Raw genomic sequence first — 18,439 nt, 5'->3', positions numbered from 1 at the left:
CTTCATACACAATATGAGCAGTGGTTAAAGAAGTGCTTTTAAACTGCTCAAGTCAAGTCAAGTTTTAGCAACAGCTGTTTCAGGAAAAAAGCTCTGATTAACTCACTGTACACCTGCTCAAAAGCAAAAGGCAGGCAAGACAAAGATAGTGACTAGTGGGTGAACGTAGCATTTTGAAGCTAAAGAGACATATATATTTCCCTGAGGGGTTGGTGCAGACACCAATAACAGAGCTAAAAGGAGAATGAATATTAGACTTATAGTGGCCAGAAACACCACTCCACAGTTTGCCCTATCAACTTTCTAAGGTAATACTACGTCAATGTTAAAAAGCCGGAAAAGAGGTAATGACACATTTTTCATTACAAGTAATGTTTTTGCAAATTGAGCTTGAAAGTACGCACATATTATCTGTAACATATCTTAAAAGTATCAAAAGTAAGAGTAATAATTATTCAGTATTACACTAATACATATACTATTACTTTTTATTGTTATAGAAATGAAATACAGTGGAGTCAAAAAAGCATAAAAGTAAAGTATAAGTGCCTCCAAATTACACTAAGAACAATGTTTTATCTCAAAGCAATATTAAAGGTTAAAGGCTTTGATACACATCAAGTTTGATAAAAACCCAATATTACAGCCAGGACAAAGCTTTGGATTTCAAAGACAAATTGCCTTATATGTTCACCGTATGTATGTTTTGGATGACTGTCAATGGTTAAATGGTTAAAAGAGGTCTAAAGAAATCTTACTCAGTGACCTTCTATCATGTATACTTGTATGATGACAAAAAGGATGTTATGTTTCATCCTTTGAACCATAATCCCAGGTGAGCGTGCAGAAGCCCTGTTCAGATGTGGAAAGATTAATGTACTAACCTACAAATAGTGTGTATAGAGGACATCTGCTGCCTAATTTCATATGGTACAGAGTTGAGTGTGTGGGTCCAGGCTGGTGACTGGGGTTATCATGTGGGCACCTGTCGTCACAGATGCTTCTGTGAATTAGAGCCTCACCTGCAGAAAGCTTAACAGTGGTTGTATTTGCAATAACCTTCAAACGTTACTAATCCTAGAAAGAATCTTTGATCCGCACACAAACACTTCAACAGCACCAGGTAACCTTAGCCTCTTCATCTTTTAGATTTAAGGTGATATTGACTAAAATAATAGATCTGTATACACAGCTGGGATATACAAAATGTTAACACATTTGCTACCTTTTCTTGTACCACAATAGATATGCAATTGAGATAAATAAATCACGTTACAACACAGAGTTTGTCTTACCTTACGGCTGTGCCTCTGGCTTTGGGCTTGTCAGACACCTGTCAATACACATACACAGAAACGTTATATTAATATATGCAGTGTAAAATTAAAGTGCAATTTTATTTTTGCTTTGACTGAGCTCAAATGCCAATGATTAAAGGATGCAGAACACATTTTCGCAGACAGAATTTTACCCTGATCTGTTTCCATAGATTGTGATTGTTTCTATAGATTGTGGTATAATGAATCTGTCTGTGAGACAACGGCGTAAATGACAAACATGACGGATGTTGGAGCTTCTTGTCTGACTGGTCCTGTTTATGTTATATGGCGAATGTGAGGCTGTTTGATGAAGCCATGATAGACACCGAAGGTGATGAAACAAAGATCTGCGTTTCTTGATCCTCTAATAGTTTCATTTGCTAAATCTCTTGACAGTTTACAATATCAATTAATTGATTAGCTTATTAGCATGATACGATTAATCAGGATTACATTACATTAGGTAGACCAACTATAACTACTTTGTCAATGCCAAATCTTCATGTTATTAACCATTAATATTAAAAATAAAAATGTATATGTACCAGTGAAACTATTTTCTTCTACTGCTACTAATAATATTAATACGTGGCTATACGCTGCTGTTTCTTTATTCAAGAGTGTGGTCTTTCAATGACTTATTGATTTCACATTCAGATGTTGCTTTCCCTCAAACCCCTGCCCTTGCAGTCAGACAGCCCCTGCTTGTGTTTACATTTGTTCTGCCTCTGCTCAAACTGTGTCTATTTGTGTGTGCTTGCACTCAGATATATTTTTGCTTGCACAGATTTCCTGGTCTCCAGCTTCAGCTCTTCTGCTGACGCTCAGGCTGCATCTGTGCGCTCGTGAAAAGTTTGCTCTCAGATTTCTGTTCTGCGCTCAGATTTTTTGTGCAGTAGCCTCCAGCCAGGTGTAGTGTTGACCAATGAAATGATACCTGACTTGCTGAGGTGCCCCTTTCGGGCGGTTACTCCCAGGTTCATCCCCTCTCACCCTTCACGGCTTTATTATATACTACCCTTGCTTTCTTTACAACTTTTGAAATATATGATATACCAGTGCCCATACTTTGTACATTTTTTGATTTCCTTACTTTTTATATATTTCTATTTCTATTTATGTTCATGTGTACTGTAAGCACCAATTTATACCTAGGCAAATTCCTCGTATGTAAAAATGTACCTGGCAATAATCTGATTCTGATTCTACTTTTTACTATAATAGCTACATACTGTATAATACTAGCTTTTTACTTCCTTCAAGTTGAATTGATCCGTGACAAAATTGGCTTTTAAGTGTTACGGTATGGGAACACTGTTGCTAGGCAACTAACAACAGTGTTCCAGTATATTTTGAGGATGAAGTCGTAATTTTTCAAGAAAAGGGTAAAAAAAAAAAGAAAAGAAAAGAAAAAAGTTATTTTTCCAGAAAATAATTGTTTCTTTGAGAAAAAAGTAAAATGAAACAAAGCCTTAATATTTAGAGAAAAAAAGTCTCTTCTTACCAAGGTTAGTTAAGTACTTTACAGGGAATAAAAACTGCAATATAAATCATAGACCGTACTAATTGATACAACTTGAAGACACTACCCAGCTTTTCCTTTTCAACCTCTTAAACCTCAACCCTTCTGAAGCTCACTTGTCCTCCCTCAATCTGCTCTTTTTCTCTTCCTCTCTTATTTCTTTATGAGAAGTGGGTTTCCTTTCATTCAAATGAGAGAAAAACCTCTCTATTTTCTCTTTATCTACTCTTCCTTTATCCCCTTCTTCGCTTGTTTCCTCCCTGCCCCTCCGTCTTCACCCCAGCCTCTGTTCATTTCTATTCATACTTCCCCTCCTTTCAGTAAAAGAATGGGGTGATTAAGTTTGCTAGTGAAGCCTTTCCTCCCTCCCATTCTCCCCTCTCATCCTCTTTTCCTCCCTCTGTCAGCTCCGAGTCAATTTTGTACATGACTACATCAATTACAATAACAAAACAAAAACAGTAAACTCAATTTCTGAAAGTTTCAGCAATTAATTCATCTTCAAGCACTGAACCCCTACAATTACGATGAATTACTCAAACAAAAACAGAACCTTTTCCTCGCCTCTGGCTTGTTGTTTCTATCTCTCTCTCTTCAGAAATAAGGTGATTAACTGGACCAGTGAAGTTTCTGATAGATCGATGCATAGCTGCAGGCTGGAACAACAAACCTCCTCAGATCTTTGGCTTTGGAAGACTTGCAGGGCTCATGGAGAGGATCTATGTGTGAGTATATATTTAGCCAGCTGGTGGCTTTACTTGGATTTAAATAAAGAACAACCTAACCTGTATTTATTCACACAATCTCCTCTGTTACAACACGGCTGTAAGTATTGTTCCTGACAAAGACGACAAGCCTTCTGACCCAAAGCCAATCCGAACCTTAAAGCTTTAGAAAGCACTCTTTATATGACTTGTGTTTATTTGTAAGATCTCCATATACTTTTCTCCATTCTTTCTCTTGTGGGTGCAAGACGTCACAGTGTTTCACATCAGGCCTGGTGATACAGTTTTAACAAGGCTTTAAACACCCCCGCACCATCTTGAACAGTGGCTGAACAATTCATTCTATGCTTGTCTATACGCTGTCGCTTTACTTTGCGTGAGAGACTTTATAAAGCATTTCTAACACCTGAACACCGGTGTTCAAAATCCTGGATTACTGATGCAACTCTTGCACAGAGGTTGCACTGCTGATAAACAGCAGCTACTGGATTTTCACAAGTGCAAACAAAGAGGCTCTATATCCCGAATTTTACCATCTTTCCATCGGTTGCCAGTTGGATTTAATTCAGCTAGCTCACTGAAGACTTTTATATTGCCATTTACATCTGGCTGTGAACAGAAATAATATTAGCCTTTAGAATGGTATGCACATCTTTCATCTTTTAGAGCCAAATTACATATTCATAAATGATTAGATATAAAAAGTGTTTTAATTTCTCACATGTCAACCAAGATTTCTCTATTTTCTCGCCTGCCTTTAAACTCAAATAGTCACTTTCGCCCCTTCCATATACTCGATTGATCGAGTATACTTCCATTGATCGATGCTATTCTGTACCCTACACGCACTTGTGTTTGCTGTACTTTGTGCTGACCGTCTAGTTTGCTCTGACCATCTGTCACAAGTTTTCCCTGTTTCAAGGTCAATTAGTTGCCTCTGCACTCTGCTTTTTTTGTCTGGATCCGTTCTGCTGCAAATTCTCTAGTAGACTGTGTACAACCTGCTGTTCTCTGTTTGACATAACACAACCTGAGAGCCCAGTGATCTGAGACGCAATGCTAGACTGGTCATTACCACAACAATATTGAAACGATAAGATAGCTATCCAGCATTGTAGCAGCCTTCCAGCAGCTGCTGATTATACAGACAATATAGCAAACTGCATGATAAGCACAACATCAAAAATATAAATAAATCAAAGCATAATTATTCCAACTTCTTTAATTAGGGTGGTGCATCACTTTGACCCTTACCCTGGTGTCCTGGACTCCTCCACACATGCTTCACTTTCACAGATTTTCCTTATTTAAGAAACATTCGCAACTGCACATTTAAACCAACTCAAACTGTGATTTGAGGTCAATTGTAACTACATGCTTTAGTTGCATAATGGTAAGTTGCCATTGGTTAAAAGTCTGAGTTTATGACCATTTTCATGCAGATTCCACATGTCCACTTTACATTCAGTGTTTCTCCCCAAGGCGCACTGTGTGCATCCTTAAGGCTTAATAAATATGATAAAAGTATTTTCTTCCACATAAAACACATCGACAAATCAGACCTTTTGATCATATTTTGGTCCTGCATTGTTTACATCTATGTTTGCAAGCTAGCAGTCTACTTCATTTATTTTTCCTGATGTGTTACCGCCACAAACGATTCATCAATGGAATACCTTTCACTACATTGTCACATTTTGCGGTCCTACATCAAGGATACAGATATATGCCCCGGCTCGCCAAAATTAAGATTCACTCCACTATTGTCAAAGGAAATTATTGCATTTTTATGAAATTTAATATGTAAGTAGTACATATTATAATAAGTAACATATTGTAATAAGTGTCAGGGACAACGAGCAGTGGCACTACATCATATCACAAAGGCCTCATGTGCTCTGTGCTTTTCCTACTATGAGGAGTCAAAATATTTGATGTAAAGGACGATAGAGTTTGCATTAAGTTAAAGTTAGTTGAAAGTTGGTAGTGACCAAATGGTTTTATATCATCAATGGCTTTGGTTAGACGTGATTGGCTGCGCACAGCACTTAGCACCTCTGCTAATGAGTTTCCTACGGCAAACCCTGAATGCTATTATGTTTATTAGCTATAACTGCTTTTACCCAAGACATTTGTCTCAAAGCTACACAGCTGAAAACAGATCTCCTGTGACATTTTTTCAAGTTTATTGTTGTATGACATGTACAACAGTAAATATACTGCACACGTATGGAAAGCTGTCTAAATATATTCACATCTAGCTGACTGTGCCACAGTGTTTAGTGGACATGGCCTTGTTCCCCAGTGTGCTAGACATTTTCACCAGCTGCAACTGTATTTTTATATAAAGAGAGAGCTTTTAAGCTTGACTTTGCTCTGACCGAGGTGATCTGTCATCACAAGCTCGCAGAGAGAAACGAGAGAAATGCAGGGAGATAGAGAGACAGTCCTGCAGAGGTAAAATGGGTTGCTGTTTGTCAGTTTCTAAAGTCATTAGGAACATCTCTCTCTCTTTCCTATCTCTCGTTTCCTTTTCTCTTTTCCCTCTTTCTTCCATCCCTCCTTCCTCTGCTCTTTCAATTCCCTCCTCTCCTCTGTCTCTTTGCTCTGTGCCAAAAACATATTCATCATACTCCTCTGTTGCCCTCACAGCGCTGTGCCACAGCATACTAATGACAGTGTGTGTCTGTGTCTGTGTGTGTGTGTGTGTGTGTGTGTGTGTGAGAGAGAGAGACTGTCAGCATGTGTTTTTATTTATGTGTTTGCTGGCGTAAATGCTTGTGAGTATAAATCGGCTTGTGTACACTCTATGTGCTTGTGTGTATGGGTGAAATGTGTGTAACACACGCACATCTGTGTATTTGATTAAGAATGTATGTGTGTGTGTTGTGTTTTACTTCAGGCTATAAAAGCTTGATAATACACCATGCACTCATTTGCTATAAGCCTGTTAACAGCATGCACAGAAAAATGCCACTGAATTCATCTCAGCCTCTCTCTCTCTCTTCGTCGCTCTCATTCTGTCTCTTTGTCTCTCGCTCGGTCATCTTGTTTTTCCTTCCATCTTTCCCTCTCTTTATCTTCCACTCCTGTCTGCATTGTTATCTGTCTGTCTCGTCTGTCGTTGTCTTATTCCCTTTTTTCTCACTTTCCTCTCTGTTTATTTTGATCACTCTCCATGTCTGTCTTGCACGGTCATCCAAAGAGAAAGAGATTGACAACAAGATAAAAACAGAGAGACAGAGTGTGTGTTGGAGAGACTTAAAGGAATAGTTAGGGTTTTTGAAGTGGGGCTGTATGAGGTACTTGTCCAAAGTCAGTGTACCTGCAGCAGAGATAGGCACACACAGTGACTTCAGATTTGACTTGAGACTCGTCCTCAAAAGACTTCTGGATTCGTGCACAATGTTTATTTTTAGGAAATGTCTGATGAGCTTGCTGTTATTCCCCTCCCTTCGTTATCTATAACCTGCCTACGTAACACATACAACGGATCTGCTGCGCACGGCCAGCTGCTGTGCCATTCATCATATTCTTTGGCCTTAAAACTTCATACAACAAGGCCCAAACAAAGAAGCACTGAACGCAAAATAGGTTAGTAACCTGAGGTTAGTTAACATGTTTAGCTCAGCATTGGCCAATTAACGTTAGCTTGCTTCTTCCTTTAGTTGCGACCTACGGGAGGTTAACTCCAACTGTCGTTTGCTATGCAGTCTTCTAAGCAGCCTGGATACAGCCATGGATACAACACACATTGTAACCACGAGTGACTTGAGACTGGACTTGGACTCTAGCTCAAAGACTTGAGACTGGACTTGGACTCTAGCTCAAAGACTTGAGACTGGACTTGGACTCTAGCTCAAAGACTTGAGACTTGACTTGGACTTAAGCTCAAAGACTTGTGAGCATCTCTGACCTGCAGTAGGCCATATAGCGGTCAGCGCGTCTCCAGTTTGGAGAAGCAGAGTTGTAGCTCTGAGCAGCTGATATCCAGCGACGTTATACAGTACGCAGCCAAGTTGAGCTTACGCAGAGGAACACAGAAGTTCTATGGTTGAGAAAATGTAGTTCTAAAGGAAATGGCTGTTTGACAGCAAAGTAAAGCTGTGAAAATATTAAAAACATAGCATACACTTGAGATGATTTTGATTATTTTGGTGGGCCTTCTTTAAGGTGGCTAATATACATAATGCTGCTGACCCTGTCCACAGCAGGACATTGCTTAGCTTCAGTGCTTGTAAAACTCTCTGCTTCTTCAAACTGGGGACTGACTAAGTACCTCATACTTCAAAAAAACAAAAAAGAATAATTAATTTGTGGCGTTAGTCCCCCTAACACCACAAATGAATAGACAGTGCAATGACTGTGTCTTGTCATCACAGTGAGGTTGCCAAGTTTGGTAACATTGTGCCCGTACAGAGACAAAAACCTGTGCAAAATTATTTATTAATTCTTAAAAGAAAAACTACAGTAAATTAAAACCTTGGTTATATTTTTGTAGCTTCGCCAATCAGTTCTGTCAGTTATGATAACATCGTGCTCACCAAAGTTACCGTTGAGTTAGCAACATTGCAAAAAAAAGGAAAGTGTAACGCGACACAGGTTGGAAACAGCCGACAATTGAGTCAAATTTGTCAATATAAGGAAAAATCACAACTAAGTATACCTGAAATGTCAGTAACCACCCCTCATTACACAGGAAAACCTCGAGGATGCATAACTCTGATATGTACGGTAGGTAAAAGTTGAACCAGGATGTTGGTCTGTAAACTGTAAGGGATGTTTGCAACAGACAGTTTGGGTAATAATTTTACATGTTGTTTACATTTCCAATTGTGTGAATGCTCATGTTTTTTTGGGCTTAAATTTATCGATGTCCTAGACCTGAGCCATTTCATTGGTGAATCCTTTGTTGTCCTTTAAAGTCACAGTGAAGCGGAAGTTCGAGGGTCTTATCTGTGAAACGGAATATGTCAGAGTATAGCTACAAGAGGAATTTAAATTAATTTTGATTTGATTTGACTTCTTAAAAGGGTGTGTGGCTTAGTGGACATAGTGATACGCCCACCCAATTTTAAGATGAGTCGTCAAAAATATTTTAATGTTTTACAGTAAGTAAATAAAACATTTAAAATTTATATTTTTAACGTATATTTGGTAGATACCAAGAGATACTTTTCACTGTCTTTAAGGAAAGATAAAGGCATTGTGATCCAGCAGGAAATAGAGCAAGAGAAAAAAAACGAAGATGCATTTCTGACAGAAAAGGGCAATAAAGAGAGATAAAGATATAAAGAATTAAAATTAATTGTATCCAATCCATCTTGTCTATTCATCCTAATACTAAGAGTAATCACATCTAACCCCCATGATTAAGGAAGCCACTTGCTACACTTCTGAATGTACGCTAACTATCTGTAATTAACAGATCTACTTTCAGCATAATTATAATAACTAAAACCACTATAAATGACCTGCCATCATTTATAATTATAATATCTGCCATTATAGTAATTATACAATCAGAAGGCCAGTTAAAAGGGGATGAGAGGAATTGGTATCTTTTCATTAACAGAAAATATCTCACGGACTCTTTGATGAGCGCTGATATCAGTCTGCACAGTGGGGGGAGGGGACCGCAGCATGACCCCCACTGACTGCTTTGAACTCATCCCTGGCATCATTAGTGCATGATGATAGTGATTAGAGGAGAGAGGGCCACCATGCCAATTTTCATACTGATAAACAAGACAAGAAGAGCAGGACAACTGCATCGCTCATATGCCCCGGCGGGACAAACCCGACTGAACTAAACGTACAGAAACACCCCTTACGGGCAAAAAAAACAACATGATGCACAGTCACTCCAAGGTCTGTCAGTATCAGACCAATGGTGCAGTAGGTATGTCCTTTCAAAGTTTAATATTGTGACCTGAAGTGATAGAGCCTGAAGAGTGCCACCTGAATAACTATAGACTTTAAGCATGTTTAATTCAAATGATTTAATAATTTAAAAAAAGCTATCACGACTTGATGAATTGAATTTGCATTTAAATGATTCTTTACAAAACCTAAAGGAAGAATAATAATAGTAAATTGTTAATAAAAGGAGAAATCTGAGAGCTCCAACTGCTGTTACTCTGTGGGTTAGAATTTATTTGTAGGTGACACAATGATTATAGTAAAAAAAACACAAAAAACAATATGTAAGTAAGTAACAGGCTCCATACACACACATCCTTCCATAATTGAATTCAGACCAGTGGTGCATATTACCTGAGCTGTCATGTTTGACAGATGAATGGAAACAGCTTGCTCTGTGGTCTTTATCCCCTACGTGGTTCACATATTGTATGTATAACACTAATAAGTAATTACTGTTATAAATAACTAGCTCTTTGCAACATCAACAAAGCAATTATTATGAAAGTCACAACTGGAAGTCCTGCCTTGGTGTCTCTGAGTTGTGTGACATTTAGGGACCACATTCAAAGGGAATATAAACACTTGTACATCAAGTTCAGAACGTTTATAAAGCCTTTCCAAGTGGGTAAACTGTACAATAAGCTCATTTATGGGAAAGTATTGCTTTGATTGCTACAAAGTATACACTTCGACCGGCTAGTGTAAACTCACAGCCCTTCAAGATAGTTCATGGAACTGATTGGTAGTTAAAAAGTACTTTTAAGAAAGAGGAGCCCTATTCCATAGTATTTATACAGTGAAACTCAAGCCGTTACAGCCTAAACCTTTTACGACTTCAGTGGAATCACATTACTGGAATTTTTGGCCAGAGGTTTTATGTAGTTTTAAAGCACTTTGTTTCTTAGCTGTCTGTGATATAATGATTTGGTCGCTTTTTGGTTTGACATGTCAACGTGTTATCACGCAAGAAGTTGTGGCATCCGCTTAGACTAAACGAAGAAAATAGCAATGTGCAGGTAGGTTTTTTAGTGCAGATTATCGATACCTAGCAACTGCAAAGAATTTAAATATGTGCAAGTGCCCCCTTTTGATTGTTATTACTATTCTTACCACATTTTACCTGTTAACCCATTCAGTAGCAGCAGAAAGCTGGTGTTCTGCCCAGTGTTTAGGTGAGGCTTGCACATGAACCGACTGTTCGGTGTTTCTCGCTGTCAGTCAACTTATCAACAGCTTGGCATACCCTGGTGGCCTGAGGGTTAAGGTGCTGATGACCCTTCACTGCAACGTTTGTGTCCAGCCCATCGACCGTTGTTGCATCTCTCTCTCCCTTTTTCTCCTTTTATCTCTCTACTGTCAGCTGTCTAATAAAGCCATGTGCCCCGTTCTCCATAATGGGAGAAGAGTTCACTAAATAGTTGCCTGTTATTAGTTATGATGCTTTTGTTCTTTTCAACTTTATACATCTACTCCACTACAGAGGAAACTGACCACTGCTAAGCCACACCTCCCGTAGTTACTGTTGGTGAGTTTGACAAACTGTCTGACCTGTCGGATATATCACAGCGCTGCCACTGTCTTAACTGCTCTCCCTGGAGAAATGCTGTCTAATTTTTGGAAAAATGAAAAAAGCGATCTCAGAAAGGAGACTGAAAGATTTGTATTATACATTTGAAGGTTGTATTCAGGCTGTCAAACTGACATGAAATTATTAAAGACAGAAGCTAAAGCCTGCCGATCATAGAGTAAAAGTGAACCACTGCATCACCTGAGACAACGATATTAAGGATCAAATATGTTCCTGTAGAGCTGGGTAGGTCTCTTTTCACTGTTACAATCATTAAAAAGCAGAACAGTAGGGCTTTATAACTTTACATTCAGTAGTAATTTCGCTAGCGTTAGCAAACTAACACTACATTAGCAACAATCCACAGCCGACGTTTTACTGGATTGTTTTAGATTTTGGAAAGTGAATCAATCGTACTTCTCCTTTCAACCTCTCTGGGTAGCCACTGTGACTATTACAAGTGACCCTGGAACAGCTTTGACCATACGTTGGGGAAAAAACAGCAAAAAACAAGCTAGACTCCTTTTGCATACAAGTCAATGGAGCGCAGCCATGAAAGTGTCAGACCTCAGCGAGTCCTATACTGCGCTTTGATTGGTCAGCTGTATATTCGGGGCGTGGCTTTGCAAAGGGTCAATTATTGGAGATTTTATTCCACTTTATTCCATTTGTCTTCCAGCTTTAGTTACTAGATGCTATTCCGATTACTAATTTCATACCTTGTATGGGTTAAGAAAATTCTACTCCCTCCCCCAGGACAGCGACACCACATACATCTGATATAATGATTTGCTGTAGATTAAACTGTCCAACCGTATATAAAGAGTTGAAATGATCAGTGCGGTATTGCTACTTTTACTTAAGTAAAGTCCACTACTGAGTTTAGTAACTTACTTTGACCTAAGTAAAGGATTTTACTTTCAGTTTGGGCTGTACTGATTTCTGGACAGATGAATGAATCAGTAAATGTCACAAAGATGAATTTAATCTAATGTATGTGAATGCATAACTGATTGGAGGACAGGTGGAGGGAAAGCTGGAGCGAGGGATGATTTGCATAGATACGGACTGCATGGGGGCGCTCACCTTTTGTTCGGCTTCTTCCTCATCGCTGCTGATCTTCAGGTCATCCTCCAACATTCTGCACAGAGACAAAGGGACACGTGTTATTGCAGCCATGAACTCCTTTCTGCTTGTATTCCCTTTGAGGAGCCTTTCTGGCAAATGCATTAATTACACGGCAGAAACAGCGCTGGGTCATGTTAGGGAATGAGGAAGTGGACAGTGCACGTCGCTGCTACAAACCTACCAGATGTTCAGCTTTTATAGCTTGGAGAGGAAAGCCAGATTGTTTTTTCACCTGGAAACTTTCTGTCTGACAACCGCTGACCAACAGCCAAGAATTCCTTGGAAACAGAGAGGACGTGCTCGACTGAGATCAGTCCCTCAGTCAGGATTGTACGCAGATATTTTGGGGGCCTTCTAATCAGAAAAAGGACCTGCTTGTTGCCCTGTGTCCTTCATTATTTCTGCCTTCTCCCCACACTAGAGATGAAATTCTAATAATATAGATGTATAGAGGCTATAAAACAGATATACAAGACACAGTCGATAACATGACCTCCCTCATAGCATCACCTGCTCCTTACCACACAAATTATTCAGTATTTATGTGCTGTGCATTGGCAAGTTCCTGTGTTTTATTGCTTTATATAAACCCTCCACACAAACTACCGTTATTTTAAGCTGGCACTGCTATTGTTATGACAGGAGAATCCCCTAAAGGGATTCTTACTGCCTCACGAACCACTCTTGTCAGTGCTTGCACCGCTAAAAAACACTCCCCAGTGTTGTGGTGTTTTCAGAAGGGACCGTACGAGTCGTGAATAACTGAGGCACAATAAGAAACAGGTTTGCAGATAAGCACGCGGCGATGATAGATATGTTTGAATGAATGAATAATGGATTCATGTTTTATTTCATAAGAAGGGACAGATGGAGAGAGGGAGATAGTGAGTGAGATGGAGATGATAATGATGGAGAAGGGGAGCGAGTGATGGGGGGATAGAGAGAGGGAGATGGAGGCTAAATAGAGAGGGAGGAAAGGAAGCATGGAGGGGGAAAGGAATAAAACGCAAGAGAGAGTGGGAGCATCTATGAGGACAGACGCAGTCAGTTATAAATGAGTTATGGACTAAAGCATCCATGACACGCAGAGCTTAGAAAGCACAGCACCAAGTTTCTACAAGGCTCTTAATTGCCTTCATAAAATGGAGTCTTTTTTATTTCTTAAAATAAAGCGCTAGTAGAGCTCCATTACTTGCAGAAGTTTGTCTGAGAGGATGTTAATATTTTCCAAAGCTAAATCAAAGCCACACTCAGCTAATGACTAATTGCTCAACACTCTGATGTAGACAATTTCAAATGCACATGTACTCAGACTGCAAAACACTTGAGTAACTAACTAAGCCGAACAAGTGTCCTGCCAATGTCCCTGTATTACTGTCCACTATCACCTTATTCAGACCAGCTCACAGCCTTAATTCTGTCCCTTTCGGCCTCTTGTCCTGCTGGGTTTAACTTGAGAATGTGTCATTTCTTGGCTCCATTTTGGCACTAAGCCAACATTCACCTTTGATCTTCCTTTAATGTTTAATGTTTAATGTTCTATACGCGATGCTCTTCCCATTGCTTTTTAAGGTGGTCCTTTACTGCTCGTGCAAACCTCCCAGTTTATCAGGTATTTAAAAGCTATGCCAAAAATGGGAAACACATACTGTAACTTGTTGCATGTCAGTAGGTAAGTGTTTCCCCTGGGGGTTGGGACAAAAAAAAGATTTCTGCTGCACCTAATTAACCTTTTTCAGACTGCCTTGTTTGAAAGACATATGCAAACAGTGATGAGGGGTCGAGAGTAGACAGTTTCATTTTAAGATGTCACAAGCTGAAAAGGTTTAGGTACATAAATGCAAAAACCTAGTAGTTGGAGGCCGAATACTACCAAAGTTCAACATTCAGCAATCTTTAGAGGTCTTCTTGCAATTCTTCCATATTTTCTATTACAATGTTTTGTGTTTGACAACACAAAGAGCAAGATTGCTATGTTTGAAGCTATGTGATCTGATTTTTGCTTTCAGTGTGAGGCTTCATTGGCTATTCTCTTTCATATTGTGTGTTATTATTGAGGGAAAAGATGTACTGTAAAAAAATCTATCCCTGTTTACACCTGAATGCATTAGAAAACTTCAAGAGTGCACGCCAGGTGTGTCTGGGGTTTTCAGTACCAAGACGGTGGTTCACTTCTTACCGGGGGTAACGGCTAACCTGCTCCAGAGCAGGGTATGTTCCAGATCAGAGATTGACTCTATAAAAACGCCGCCAACTGACCAATCAGCTCTCTTGGAAAATTACATATAGGAGATCCCACAGACTGTTTTATGGGCTGCTTTATGTTTGCTGCGGTGATGTGGAGAACTATAGACTATAGAAGACTATAGAATATCATCCTACAAAGACCAATAAAAAGCCTTAGGCTATTGTAGGCCTACAGGTTTTTACAGTAAGCCTACTTATGCTTTGATGTGTTTTATATTTTTATTTGCTCCCAGTCCGTTTCAAACAGTCTGTCGCAGTCGTTAAAGTAAATGGGTTTCATTTTTCTTATGTTAGGCTGAATATTATGAGCAGTTTGGTGGGGATATTGAAACACTAAATTTTGATATGAACATAGGCTTTTTATTTGAGGTTATAACAATCATTCCTACTCCCACTATACCATCCCAATAACACTTTGGCTGCTTATTGTCCTTTTGTCCTCCTCTGACCAGTCACCTGCTACTTGGTGGTGACGAAGCATCAGAGTTAACATGGTTTGATGGTATTCTTTACACACTGAGCAAAACAGAGAACCCATAACCCGTAGTCTTGTGCTTTCTCGTCCCTCTCCTCTCTCCTTCTATCACTTTCTTCAGGTGTTTCTGGCTCTGGAGCTGTGGAGTCTGGATCTGTGGTTGCGAGTCACCTGCTGCCACCATGTTCCTGCTCAACACCCTTTGCTTCAATTGTTATTTCTAGTCCTATTATTTTTATATTATCATTAACATTACTATAATTATCTGTGCCATTATTCATTTTAATTCTTCAGCACTACTGTCAGTGACAATAAAAAGTAGAACCCAGGAGTTCTCTGGGTTTCTGTTGCTGCCAGCAGGTGAGACAACCACACTGTAGACTGAGCAAACACAAAAGCTGCTTCCACTAGACACTCCACTGCTTCCACATCTTCTGCTCTGTTACATGCATGCAGTTGTCTCAATATCATGTGATTGGATCAGAGCTTAATGAAACTCCTACAGCAGGAGGGTATAGTATTCAGCTGGATACAGTAATGAAACACCACAAGTACTCTTGCTTTTGTTATGGCTAATGTGGCATTAAGGTACAGAGCCTCTTTGAGAGGGATTACGGTTGGATGAGTTTTCTGTAATGGTCAGACATAGTAAACATTCAGCAACATTTTACGCTGTTGAGCATCACAGTAAAAGTAGAGAATAGCCTAATGGCTGCAATAAACTAGGCATTGTTTTTAACCAATAACAATTATTTCACCCTAATAAACAAAGCAGCATTTATGCATGAATACAAGATGGGGGGAATGACACCTCAGGGCAAACAATAGTAATCAAAAGGAATAGGCTTATCAGCTTTGGCAGCAAAGCAGTGTAATAAGCCACAAAAAGCACTACAGCTCCAGCAGACATCATCCTAATAGAGATGTAATTAACCATTTAACTACATATCCAAAGAGGAAAAAATAAGAGTTTACATGCTGACCTGGAACTTTAATCAAACAAGCTAAATTACTGCTAACTCTAGATTGCCTCGACATCTTCTAAACTTGCAGGATTTTTGCATCATCTTCTGACCAACAAGTTTTTCTCATTTTCAAAAGCCCCTTTTTGACACCACGCTTGCCACATTTTCTCTCCTTTTTTAAATTAGCTTTCATCAGATGCATAAATAATTCATTGCACTTGAAAACTCTCATTAGAGGTAGTAACACAGGAGTTGTCATATTGAACTCATTTTTAAGGGATATTGTGACAGTGGAGCAAAAAACCTCACGCCCAGATGAATGAAGAAATTAAACAAGAAGTAGCAAAACATTTGAAGGAAAGCAAAAACTACTTAAGTCACACTTGTGTCTGCAAGTGGATTAAGATAATATTCTGATTGATACATTGTAACAGTTCCCCCAGTTTCTCCAGTCCTTTGATGGCAGAGAGATGTAGACAAAAGCAGGTTTCTCATTTCTTGTTGATGACTATACAGTTTTGCTAGCTAAAATGACAGCTGTGACTAGCAGATTTTATCAGCGGTAACTTGCTAATTAAGCTAATGTTTGCAGCATGAGTAGCAAAAACAGGCTCTGGCTGACTTTTTAGTTTCCAGGTGACATTTTAAAATGTGCACTCGATGGCTACACACAGGTAGTACTAAAGCTATATATCTGAGAAGAAAAGTCCGCTTTCTCACCAGTTTATGATACATGTGATCATCATCCAGCATCCTTTGCACTATGCTCCATCATACTGTGTACATGTGTACCTGTACATCATATCCACCTTCAACATGTACATAATGAGGATAATAGTTTACTCTTGCATCCTTTGCACTCTGATCACTGCACTATTTGTCAATATGTCTATATTGTTTTGTTCATAGTGTGTATATTAGTGTTGTCTACTCTGTAGTTTGTGTCTGATTTCATTTTATTATAATTATATTATTATTTTATTATTGTATAAGTAAGCACATCGTGAGCAATGTACAATCCTGAGTCAAATTCCTCGTATGTGTACACATACCTGGCAATAAAACTGATTCTGATTCTGATTCTGATCATGACATGGAAGTAAAAGAGCAGTATTGTTCTTGTAATGTTACTGCGTTGTTCAGTAAGGAACTGTAAATGTAAAATCAGACTCTTATTTCATTCTAACATAACTGTTAGACCAAAATGTTTGGCTAACATAAAGCTATCTTGGATAACACATTTGGCTGGAGTTGCTGGAGTGCAAAATTCCCCAAATCCAATAAAGATCAGGACAGAGCTGCTAACGTTACACTCTGATTTAGTAGCGTCCGGCACCAGCTTTCAAACAGTGGGAAAATAATACACAGCAGATTTACTATTTTATTTTTATTTTGCCTCACCTACAACCCCCACAAAATGTAGTTAGCTAATAACACTCCTAGCTCTTGGAAGTAAAGCTGGGTCTGGTTACTTCTGTTAGTAGCAAGCTAGTTAGTTAGACACGCATATTTTTGCAGCTTACATTTGAGCATTTTTCATGCTGTTTAATCAATTTATTATAGTTTTCCTCTTGTGTTTTTTATTTTGGAAAGACTTAAGGCCTTGCCACTACAGTTACTAAGCTATGATTAGACAATCACTGGACAGAACTATCAGTTTCTAAAACAAAAATTATTAAGCTTGTTGTGGTGAGGCACAGGATAAACCAGAGTCATCGCTATCGCAACCTGCCATGGATCCTGTGGTACAGCTCTGTGAGTGAAGTGGAGTGGGCTGCAGCCAGAGATGTTGCAATATGTTCCTGGCTCACGGTAAATTAATGTAGCTGCACTTTCCCGCTCTGATCCACACAATCTTTTTTCCTCCTACTAGCAGTGAATTTCATCCACGAGTCAAGCTTAATTTTACCTTGAGGCAAATGCAGCAGCAGTGGGTCAAAAACTCCCTGTGTGTGTGTGTGTGTGTGTGTGAGTGTGTGCGTGTCAGAGAGCAAGATACTCACGACTTTTGTGGTGCAGTTGGAGGTTTAGCAGCAGGCTTGTTAGCTGATACAGTACATCGCTCTGCAATACAACAGAGGACATTCGAGCATCACTGTTTTGCATGTGTCTTGGGTTGTTAGTACTTACTGTTTGACAAGGAGCCAGGCTGAAATCACTGCAGATGTGTAATGCTTTTGTCACATTGGAAAACATGACACTCTGCTCCAGTGTTATTTAATTAGTGTGCGTGAGTGTGTGTGTGTGTGTGTATGTGTGTGTGTGTGTGTGTGTGTTTGCTTGAGAACAGGAGGTTGGATAAAAACACAAAGCAAATACCCATTTACAATAACATTTAAACTGAAATGCCACAGCCTGACAAAATCTTGAGGTTGTGGTTTATTTTCCAAATGGATATACTGACAGAACCCTTTCACTGTATCTTAAATTCTAGTCTGGGGTATTTCTTCTTTTCATATCAGAGAGAAAAACCCTGCCAGTGGGGGAATATTTCAGTTTTATATACATCACAAACATATCAAAACACTACAAGATGAGGGTTAACAAAAGAGCACCAGTTCAGAGG

General features: G+C 39.1%; 1 protein-coding gene across 2 annotated transcripts in view; it reads right to left on the bottom strand.

Moving 5' to 3' along the window:
- aff2 (AF4/FMR2 family, member 2) overlaps positions 1-18,439 on the bottom strand; it is a 206,142-nt gene that overhangs the window by 41,958 nt on the left and 145,745 nt on the right. For both annotated transcript variants that reach the window (XM_046029879.1, XM_046029880.1), the window contains exons 9-10: positions 12,145-12,199; positions 1,296-1,333 (exon numbers count right to left, since the gene is read on the bottom strand). In XM_046029879.1, coding sequence (XP_045885835.1) covers positions 1,296-1,333; positions 12,145-12,199 — 93 coding nt within the window. The remainder of the gene's footprint in view (positions 1-1,295; positions 1,334-12,144; positions 12,200-18,439) is intronic.

The sequence above is a fragment of the Micropterus dolomieu genome, linkage group LG19 (assembly GCF_021292245.1).
Source record: "Micropterus dolomieu isolate WLL.071019.BEF.003 ecotype Adirondacks linkage group LG19, ASM2129224v1, whole genome shotgun sequence".
NCBI classification, from domain to species: Eukaryota; Metazoa; Chordata; class Actinopteri; order Centrarchiformes; family Centrarchidae; genus Micropterus; species Micropterus dolomieu.
The sequence above is the reverse complement of the archived record's forward strand: the minus strand, read 5'-3'. Positions and strand labels throughout refer to the sequence as shown.